At 33.2% G+C, this 12,114-nt stretch overlaps 1 protein-coding gene across 2 annotated transcripts in view; it reads right to left on the reverse strand.

Annotated features, from left to right (window-relative positions):
- Window positions 1-12,114, reverse strand: part of LOC114335657 (bifunctional 3'-5' exonuclease/ATP-dependent helicase WRN-like) — a 104,058-nt gene that overhangs the window by 60,695 nt on the left and 31,249 nt on the right. For both annotated transcript variants that reach the window (XM_028285925.2, XM_028285924.2), the window contains exon 5: window positions 798-991. In XM_028285925.2, coding sequence (XP_028141726.1) covers window positions 798-991 — 194 coding nt within the window. The remainder of the gene's footprint in view (window positions 1-797; window positions 992-12,114) is intronic.

Consider the following 12,114-nt stretch of genomic DNA (forward strand, 5'->3'; position numbering starts at 1 on the left):
TGCTGGGAATTTATTCCACTAAAATATCAGCAGTTTACCCGTCTTAATCACCATCATTTTGTACTCTGCAGCCGAGTATATTGTGAAACCAAATAAAAATAGACGGTTATCACAGAGGCTTTGCAAAAGACTGAATTGAACAAAAACGCACCGACTCGTTGGTAAATATTTTCGGTGCGTTTTGGTTCAATTCAGTATTTTGCAAAGCCTCTTTGATAACGGGTAAACCTAGAAACACGTGTCAGGGGATGGCAAGAGACTCGAATTGAATCAAAACGAAACCGTCTATTTTTATATAATTTTTAATGACACCAACTATACACAGATCCAGATATTGCTTGGTCAGATAATAAGTACATACACGAAGAGATTGACACGAGATTGATGATGTGGATGAAGATCTTAACAGTCTAAAGGTCAGAAGATAGAGGAAAGTTGCTAGGAACCGACGAAAGTGGCGACTTTTTGCGAGCAGGTTGAGATCCACAAAATATTGCTCAAATTGTAGTGATGGTAAAACTAAATACGCCGAATAATTAAATAGGAAAGAAAGCTACATAAAGAGTGGCAAGAAAAAAAGGTCTGACAGAGATGTTCAAAACGAACGAATTGCGAAAAAGTGAAATTAACTACATACAATAATAAAGGCTAAAACAGAGCCGTATACAAATCTATAACATTTACTTCACTAATTATTATCCACGTAGAGATGCCGGTTCTAAAACATAAAAAATCAAAAATATTACTGAAATAAATATTTATCGCTGAATTAAATAGAGTATTATTATACATTTTACCTTTAAGTATTGCAGCTACATCTTCTGTTAATTTTCTGGTTATACAATAAATAATGGTTGGTCCTGAGAACTGTAACTTATTATTTTGTCTCACCATAACTGATTCGAGGTCGTTTAAAACATTATTTGACTTCTGTTTCACGCTCAAATAAAAATTTGGTCGATCAAAACTCGTACATACCAGTTGGGGGTTTCTATAAAAGATTTAAAGGTATATAAATTAATTTTGTATTAGATTCTTAATAGGAATCATTAAAACGTGTTAAACCAAGTAACGAAAAACGTAAACAAAACAAAGTAAAGTTTTCAGTTGAGTTATAAAATGAAATATCGGAACTTAAACATGATAACTGGATTAGAAAAAACTCTAATATTATCAGCAACGAAAATTATAGACAAAAAAAACAAATGATTAACCACAAAATTAAACTTGAAAAACATAAGCATTTCTCAGATTTAATCAATAACTCCAGTAATAAAACGAAAACAATGTGGCAACTAGTAAACGCAAAACTAAATAGAACGAAGAGACTTGACCTTCCAAAAAAACTGGAATACAATAATAGGCAATTAGAGTGTCCTAAAGAAATGTTTTTGATGAGTATCTAATTAAGTCCGTAGAATCAATAGTTCATAAAATGGTCAATGGAACAAAGATAACTACAGTAGAAAAAATGAAAGAATACTCATGAACGAACATATAAAACACGCTGTATTTTCCTGTCACCGTGTCATACAAAAAATTGGCCAGCGCAAGTACATGTAATAATTATTATTACATGTACTTGCGCTGGGCAATTTTCTTTGTGAGACGGTGACAGGAAAATACAGCGTGTTTTATATGTTTCATGGGTATTCTTTCATTTTCCGACTGTATACATTAACAAGACGTACACCTAATGAATCACTTTATTTTTACCCAATTATTGAATACGATGTTTTGGAGGTAATCAATCCTTTTAACAACAAAAAGTCCACAGGATTTGATGACATGCCAATTTCACTCCTAAAGGAATGTTCATAGCAATTAGCTCCTTTTATAACCGAATTAATTAATTATTCAGTGAGTACCGGAAAATTCCCCGATATTTTAAAAACTTCTAAAGTAGTTCCGGTTTATAAGAAAGGTTCAAGAAACTTATTATCAAATTACAGAGGCATATCTATTTTAAGCGTTATCGCAAAAACTTATGAAAAGTAGTGTATAATATAATTACGTCATTTCTAAGTAAAACAAGAATCCTTACTAGTAAACAACACGAATTTCGACAAGGACGATCATGTGAAACAGCTACAGTAGATTTAATTCAAGTTATTCATGAAAAAATAGATCAAAATTTGTACACTGTTGGAATATTCTTTGATCTCTCGAGGGCCTTCGACTGACTTGATCCAGTATGTCTAAAAGAAAAACGTATAGCTATAGGCATTCGCGAACCGGTCTACCGCTTTTTGAATAGACCACTTTTTGTGTCTATTAATAATATTTCATCAGAAATCTACTATAGTAATTTAGGAATACCCCAGGGTGGAATATTAGGTCCACTACTCTTTTTACTTTATATAAATGATAATACACAGAAAAACACATATTCATGTATGCAGATGATACCACCATACTTGTCTCAGCGGAATCCTTCTAATTAGCACATTCTAAGGTCAAGAATGTAATCTTGTCATTTAAGAACTGGTGCTACAGAAATAATTTGGTAATAAATATAGATAAGTATTCAGTTTTCTTATGGTGAAAGAAAAATAAGTACTTCTGCGTTCGAAATTACAGACAAAGTGATTATTAAATTAGTTGATAGTACTAAGTTTGTTGGCACGATTGTGGACAATACTTTAAATTTTCGTGAACACGTAAACAATACCTGTTTAAAATTGAATCGAGCATATTTCGCGATATTGTCGTTAAAGGACGAAGTTACTGTAAATGCGTTGGTTACACTATACTATTCCCAAGTGTATTCCATAATCAGTCAAAACATTATTGTTTGGGGACAGGCATCGGAAAGTTTGAGAGTATTTGTCCTACAAAAACGAATAATTCGAACAATATTTGGTTTACGCTTTAGAGACAGTTGTCGACAATGTTTTAAAAATAATAACATTCTTACGTTTGCTTTAATATATATCTATAAGTTGTTATCACGCACGTACACTAAGTTAAATGATCTTAAAACAGCAAATGACTTACACGCATACAACACAAGAAATGCCGGGATAATATATCTTCCCCGTCATATTCATACTAATTTTAGAAAATCTCCTGAATATGCAGGCTCCCTACTTTTTAATACACTACCATCTAGTTTTAAAAATTTTAATTCACTAAGAACTTTCCAAAAAAACTTAAAGCAATTCTTAATAAGCCATGCCTTTTATTCAGTACGTGAATTTACAGAATGCTTAGCTCTAATTATTTAGAAGATGTCCAATGTCTGGGGCGAATTTTAATTTTTGTATTGGCATGATTTATAGAATAATTGTTGGCAACTTATTATGTATTTGTCTTGTACCATATATTATTTTTGTTTGTAATTGTAGTGTTGTAATGTTTATTGTATTTTTTGACATGCCCTATGCATACGTGTATGTAACCAAGGGTTAATAAAATTACCTATCTATCTATCTATCTATTTATAATTAAAAGCGAAAATGTTCAATTTGAACTGATTTCTAAAGACGATATCGCACGATATTGATTATGCGTTTGAAACACATCATAAGACACATTCTGTTACATCCTCATTTGTAAATTTTTGGAAGCATAGCTTTCTTATCGCGGGCTACGAACGAAGCGGTGGATCGCGCAGAAGTATGATAAAACACACGAATGACTGAAACGACTATAACGACAAATAGTGCGAAGCACATTAGCTATAGGTACAAACATCATATACCATCGCTCTATACGGCTGTGTATAGGAAGAATCAGTCCTGTCATCTACCTCTCACTATGTTTCATTTTGTCTGTTTTTCACGCTCATTCACTACGTAGAGTAGCAAATGATAAACTGAAAGTAATAGATAGCAAAACTACTTTACAGAGTTATCTCATAACTTGAGGTTTAACGTCGCGTTATAAAGTGAGAGTTGATATACCAGATAACTCAGGAACTGTCAAGAAATAACGCAAGTAGTTAAGTTAAGTATGTACATCACACCAATTCGAGGATTATAACATAACTACAGGATAACTTTACGTTAACGATAACTTCGGTCATCCATCACACGGCTGATTGTTGGTATTGTAACGAATTACCGACAGCAAATAATAGGTTCCGTCTCGACAGCCAGTCACGTACCGATACATCTTTAAGGATGACTCAGCGAACAACCGAGGAAAGGATTGCTCGAGAAAGTTCGCCTAGGCATTACTAGGGATTGGCGGTTCCGTTTTTCTGGAACGTTCAAGAACATGGCTGGTATTTTTGTATTCAATATATTATAAGGATATGGATTTTTAGGAGTAGTTAGTCTATAAGATAAATTCGCATGTACAGTTATATAAATAAAGTCGTATATAAATACGAACCGCTCGTTTTATTGTTACGGTATATTCTTGTCATTGACTTCTTCTTTTAGTATGTGCAACCAAAGCCTGCTACATTCTGCTGATGGGTTTGCTACACACTGTTTTATAGCAACGGTAGCAGATTAATAAAGTCTGAGAGACATATCATCTATGATAATACACAATACATACTTACATATGCAACACACAAACATAATACACGAACACAATACATAAACGTATAATGCACATACAAATAATGCAGAATCACACAAAATAAATAGAATTTGGTGTCTCGAGGACACAAATCCCTCAAATTTCGCAAAAAGCGTGTCTATTGCCTACAATACCTTCTTTAGATGTTTTAGTACAACGAGAATCGAATGAAAAAGCTTATCACGTAGTATACCGAAAACCAATAGGTAAAGCTTTTCTACCGTATATTAAAAATATTACAGATCTAATCGGCAAACTCTTAGCAAAATATGACGTCAAGTGTACCTTCAAACCAATGAAGATGATTCAAGACAGTATAAGATCTCAGAAAACCGTTGTTTACCGCATTCCCTGTAGTGAAAGTTCAGTGCATGTTTGAACACTAAAACGTAGTGTAAATACTCATTTAACCGAATACTGGGAAATTGTTGCCATGAGCATGGAAAAAGCAACCATGACAAAACATACATCACACAAGACAACCACCGAATTGTATTTGAAGAAAGACAGGTGCTTAATATACATGCAGCATAATGATACCAATGTTCAAGAAAGGAGACAAAGAAGACCCCAACAATTATAGAGGTATAAATCTACTGAACACCGCATTTAAGCTAACCACAAAAGTCCTAACCAACAAAATAAATAAACTAACAACTTTATCAGATGAACAACAAATAATTCAGATCCGGAAGATCCTGCGTAGACGCCGTATTTGTACTAAGACAAATCACAGAAAAGGCCATTGAGTACAATAAACCAGCACATCTATGTTTTATAGACCTGACAAAGGCTTTCGATCGCATCCAAGTCGAAGACGTTTTACACCTACCGTATAGAAGAAACATACCAATCAATATTATACAAACCATTGAAATTATCTACTTCCATAATCGAATACAGGCAAAGATAAATGGAAAACTAACACAGTTTATACCAGTACAAAGCGGAGTCAGACAAGGTGACTCGTTAAGCCCACTGCTCTTTAATATAATAATACGAGAATAGACGAAATAATGGAAGCACTACGTAAAGGCCATGGTTACAGAATGGGGAACAAAGAAATTCAAATATTATGTTATGCAGACGACGCCGCATTAATCGTCGAGACAGAAGACGATTTCCAAAGATTAATACACGTCTTCAATACAACAGCCAAGAAATACAATATGATAATATCAGCAGAAAAAAACCAAATGTATGACATCTAAATACCCACTACGATGTAAAATCGAAATTGATGGGAAAATAATAAAGCAGGAAGCAAGGTTTAGATATCTGGAAATAGATATAACTAGTTACGGAGATGTTGAAGAAGAAGTACGACAACAAAGCTTAAAAGCAAATAAAGCGGCGTGATCTCTTAATGACACAATCTGGAAGAACAAACACCTAATACAAGACACAAAGGCAAGAATCTATAAAGCAGCAATTAGACCTATATCACGGCGGAGAAAATACTTCGACCAATATCAGGGAAAAGTCTGTTGGATAGGGAAAGAAGCGAAAACATAAGAAGAGCATGCAATATAGAAGAAATAAATGGATGGGTGACAAAACTGAAACGGGAGTAGAACGAAGACATTAGTAGAACGGCAGAGGATAGGATAGTACTTACGAATAACACGAGATAAGTCACCAAATGGACGAAGAAGTATTGGCAGACCAAGAAAAGATGGTGCGATAACTTAAACAATTTAGGAGGCTAATATTGAAGAAGAAACAGGCTTTAGAGCCTACATACAAGAAGGAAGAAGGAGAAGGTGTTTAATACAACATCACACTACTATCCACGGATGTTCAGACTGTGGAAATTGAAAAACATCCGATTAATTTTAATCGTAAAGATCGTCTGCATCTAAATAGGATGTGCCACTTAACACTACAAATTCGAACCAAATAACTGACCCAGAGAGACACACGAAGGCTTCATCTAGTGCAGAGCAGATACGCTAGAAAGATCATCAGTGCTGAAAGGATAGGAGGTTATAGTTCTTAGGCCCCCATATAAAATTATTATTTATGACCACACCGTTGAAACTTTTTGTGCTTGTTATTTGGGTGGAGTCGGACAAATTTGGAGCTTAGCGCAACATGGCAGTGGGGCGTTTGTCTGTCAAGCGGTCACGAAGTTGTCAATTTTATGCAAGAAAAAAATTTATAACCACATTGGTCATTTTATTTTAATCAATGGTTTTTATCATATAAACAGCGAAAACAATTTTGTCGGACAAAAATATTGGGGCATATGACGCGTCGGACACGCTAAATATGTCAAATTTATGAAAATAATAAATTTATTACCACATGGATAATTTTAACGGTATATATTATAAAACCTTTTTACAATCATGTGGTAACCTTGTCGGACAATTTTCACGGGGCATATGCGCAGTCGGACGCGCCGAAGATGTCAATTTCCTGAAAATTTTTTATTTATTACCACAGATGTCATTTTTATTTTGTGCTGTTCTTTTACATGTATAATGCATACTGGATCACTTGTCGGACAAAAATAATGGGGCGTTTTGGAGATACAGAGTGTCAAAGTTAAACTTTTTTTTTTATTTATTATTGAATATTTCCTGACAGGTATGAGATAACAACATGAAATTTGGTATGTGGGGGTTTTTTGGGTCGAGGAAACTAAATTCCCTACCAAAAATTATGCATTGCCCAGAGGGCGCCACATACGCCTTTCAGCACTCATTTATTACGTTCAATTTTTTTATCCCTCACTCTGTATAACTTTGACATTAAAATTTTTATTCTCCTATTAGTTTTACTTAAAAAAGGTATACTTCTTTCATCTCCCTAAACTCAACCGTTTTCGAGATAAACACATTTTAAGTCTGCGATACACCATATTTTTAGCATAATATCATTGTAGTTACACCCGAAAAATAACTTAAAACCATAAAATTATCCAAAAATGTATCGCAAATTTCTTCAAATGGAATTTGCGATGCAATGACAAATTTGAGAACTGGCACAATTATTATGGTATTAAATTATTTTTCGGGTGTAACTACAATGATATTATGCTAAAAGTGATGGTGTATCGCAGATTTAAAATGCGTTTATCTCGAAAACGGTTGAGTTTAGGGAGATCAAAGAAGTATACCTTTTTTAAGTAAAACTAATAGGAAAATAAAAATTTTAATGTCAAAGTTATACAGAGTGAGGAATAAAAAAAATTGAACGTAATAAATGAGTGCTGCAAGGCCTATGTGGCGCCCTTTGGGCAATACATAATTTTTGGTAGGGAATTTAGTTTTCTCGACCCAAAAAACCCCCACATACCAAATTTCATGTTGTTATCCCATACCTGTCAGGAAATATTCAATACTAAATAAAAAAAAGTTTAACTTTGACATCCTGTATCTCGGTTATTATAAACTTTGTACCAAGGTAAGTTAGCTTAAATCGGTCTATTTTAACCTCAGGAACCTGAGGTTAAGCTATGGCCCATTCTTTACCAAACACCCTGTATGTAAATTAAATGTATGAAGTTGAATGTATTGTTTCTCGATTCCACGTTAAGATAAATGGTCGCCTTTCTATGATTATCTCTCAAATGATCTAGTGTCCATTGAATGTACACTAGAGTTTTTTTTCTATTCGAAATAGAATAAAAAATTATTTTAATGGCCGGTAAATGAACTCGGATTGCTCTATTAAATTTAGCGTCGCAAACACTACAACTACATAAACCATTTCGGCGATAATGGTCAAATGGATTATACTTTTGGAACTAGATACCTTCTAATCGGTATAACCGATGTTGATCACTAAATATGAGAAGTAGTGTCGGATGCATCCAAGGTCAAGTATGATAAATGAAGGTATTATAGGAACTATTGAGCTTGAAAAACCGTTTTTCCCATAGGAAATAGATTCGATCACATTTATGAAGGTTATAACTTAAAAATTCGAATTTTTCCTAATATGAGGTATACACCGTTAGACGCGTCTAGAGTCATCCTCAGTTATTGGCGCAATTCGTAGGTTGAAATTTTGAGTAATTATCCAAAAACCAAAATTTTCAAAGTTTAGTTTTTCAGTTTTTCAGCTGTACTGAGCCGTGTGTATCTCTGATCCTAACCACTTAGGCACTATTTGAAAGCTTAACTCAAAGCTATTAATTTGGTGTATTTGCGGTTTTCCTGTCTCTCCTTGAACCTAAGATATGTATGTACCCCCAAAAATATGCCGTTTTGTACCTACCAAGTCCTATAGCTGGCTTAAGGGTGGTCGAAAGTCACAAGCTACACCGGTTCTGAATCGGCACTGACCCCCTCTTAAAACGTAGAAAAAAAATTCAGATCGGTGTAACTTTTCCACAAACATACACACATACAAAACATTTTTCCCTTTTTAAATAGAAATTGAATAAAGTTTCTGAGATCGGTAACTTTTGAATGGTATAACCAATTTTTAAAATTAAACATGCATTGGAAAGGTAATGATCAGTACTATAAGAAGCCGTAAAGCCATAAAGGAGTTTTGGGGACGAGAACGAAAAACAGACCCTAAATGGGAAGGGCCGTAAAATCCACACCCTTGGGCCAAAATGGATGGTTGACATTTGGATGGGCGAGTCTTTCCCTATACTTTGAGATTGGATTTGGCCCAATTTTTTTAATTCAGTCACATTTAGAAAATAGAAAATTTCTTGTACATATATATAGTGTCACAAGTACGGGAAGAGCCGTTCTCTGGGATATAAAAAAAATAATAAGCATCAAGGAGGCCAAAGCGAACTATAAACAATATTTCTCGGTTAGCTCTACATAGATCAAACTGAAAATTTGTAGAAATACTCCTTATAATACAAGGGCGTAACTTAGAGAACTTTCCAAAATTTTCGAAAAATTTTCCGAAATTTACCCTTTTGTCGGATTTTTTTTTAACTTCGAAAAAAAAACTACACTTCGAAAATGTACACAAATTATCAGATCAACATTTTTCTAAAATTTTCCCTATTGTCGGAAATTTTTTAAAGAAAATTTTGGGTACAGCTCTACGTCATACCCTTATTAATGTTTTACTTAGTGTGTATACCTATTTTCAGCTAAATGGATTAAAAATAACCGAGAAAACTGTTTTAAAAATTTTTTTAATTAAGAATTAATTAAGAATATAATTATTTGTAACTTACTACTTTTGTCGGAAAAATGGTTGTAAAGATAAGGGATGCACGAACCCAGCATATTGTCAAAGTATAGTTTATTAATAAAAATTATATTTTTTGTCCGACTTTGAATTTGCCCCAATATTTTTGTCAGACTCTTAGATTTTTGGATTTAGCATAAAACTACTTATAACCTGATACTTGTGTCGAATTTTTTTTAATTCTAGAAAAAAAACTACAGAACGACATTTGTTGCTGTTCAAGGAGTATGTACACAAATTATCAGATACAATTTTTCTAAAATTTTCCCTATGGTCGGAAAATTTTTTAAGAAAATTTTGGGTACAGCTCTTCGTCATACCTTTTTAAATGTTTTACTTAGCGTGTGTACCTATTTTCAGCTAAGTGGATTCAAAAATAACCGAGAAAAACTGTTTTAAATTTTTTTTGATAATACCTCCTCGTCGATAGCCTAAAAGAATTAAGTTTTCTGTTCGTTTGCCCCAACATTTTTGTCAGACAATTACATTTTTTGTTTAAGAATATAATTACTTGTAACTTACTACTTTTGTCGGAAAAATGGTTGTAAAGATAAGGGATGTACGAACCCAGCATAGTTTAAACGTATAGTTTACCAATAAAAATTAAATTTTTTGTCCGACTGTCGATTTGCCCCAATATTTTTGTCCGTCACTTTGATTTTTTGATTTAGAATATAACTACTTATAACCTGATACTTTTGTCGGAAAAGTTTTTTTTAATTCGGGAAAAAACTATAGAACGACGTTTGTCGTTGTTCAAGGAGTATGTAGGTACACAAATTATCAGATGACAATTTTTCTAAAATTTTCCCTATTGTCGGAAAATTTTTATAAGAAAATTTTGAGTACTGCTCTTTGTCATACCGTTTTAAATGTTTTACTTAGCGTGTGTACCTATTTTCAGCTAAATGGGTTCAAAAATACCCGAGAAAAACTGTTTTAATTTTTTTTTGACAATCCTCCTTGTCGATAGCCTAAAAGAATTAAGTTTTCTGTTCGTTTGCCGCAACATTTTTGTCAGACAATTACGTTTTTTGTTTAAGAATATAATTATTTGTAATTTACTACTTTTGTCGGAAAAATGGTTGTAAAGACAAGGGATGCACGAACCCAGCATAGTGTCAAAGTATAGTTTATTAATAAAAATTAAATTTTTTGTCCGACTTTGGATTTGCCCCAATATTTTTGTCGGACACTTAGATTTTTTTATTTAGAATATAACTACTTATAACCTGATACTTTTGCCGGAAATGTTTTTTTTTAATTCGAAAAAAAACTATAGAACGACGTTTGTCATTGTTCAAGGAGTATGTACACAAATTATTATCAGATCAAAATTTTTCTAAAATTTTCCCTATTGTCGGAAAATTTTTTAAGAAAATTTTGGGTACAGCTCTTCGTCATACCTTTTTAAATGTTTTACTTAGCGTGTGTACCTATTTTCAAAAATAACCGAGAAAAACTGTTTTAAAATTTTTTTTAATAATACCTCCTCGTCGATAGCCTAAAAGAATTATGTTTTCTGTTCGTTTGCCCCAACATTTTTGTCAGACAATTACATTTTTTGTTTAAGAATATAATTACTTGTAACTTACTACTTTTGTCGGAAAAATGGTTGTAAAGATAAGGGATGTACGACATAGTTTAAAAGTATAGTTTACCAATAAAAATTAAATTTTTTGTCCGACTGTCGATTTGCCCCAATATTTTTGTCCGACACTTTGATTTTTTGATTAAGAATATAATTACTTATAACCTACTAATATTGTCGGAAAAATGGTAATAAATAAAAAAATTTCAGGATATTGACATCTTCGGCGCATCCGACTGCTCATATGCCCCGTGAAAATTGTCCGACAAGGTTACCACATTATTGGAAAAAGGTTTTATGGTAGATTCAGTTAAAATTATCCATGTGGTAATAAATTTATTTTTTTCATAAATTTGACATATTTAGCGTGTCCGACGCGTCATATGCCCCAATATTTTTGTCCGACAAAATTGTTTTCGCTGTTTATATGATAAAAACCATTGATTAAAATAAAATGACCGATGTGGTTATAAATTTTTTTCTTGCATAAAATTGACAACTTCGTCACCGCTTGACAGACAAACGCCCCACTACCATAATGCGCCAAGCTCCAAATTTGTCCGACTCCACCCAAATAACAAGTACAAAAAGTTTCAACGGTGTGGTCATAAATAAAAAGTTTTATATGTGGGCCGAAGGCCTATTATGTCTAAGTCCGCAATCCGTACTACCTTTGATAACGTCTGCGCAGTTGTAGATGAAATACCAGAAACAAACATAAACTCTGTTAAAAATGCACCTTTACATATTAAGACGTTATGGAATAATTCTAAACCAACTGGAATTAATCACATCCAAAGGATACCACGAATATT

The sequence above is a fragment of the Diabrotica virgifera genome, chromosome 2 (genome assembly GCF_917563875.1).
Source record: "Diabrotica virgifera virgifera chromosome 2, PGI_DIABVI_V3a".
Lineage (NCBI taxonomy): Eukaryota > Metazoa > Arthropoda > Insecta > Coleoptera > Chrysomelidae > Diabrotica > Diabrotica virgifera.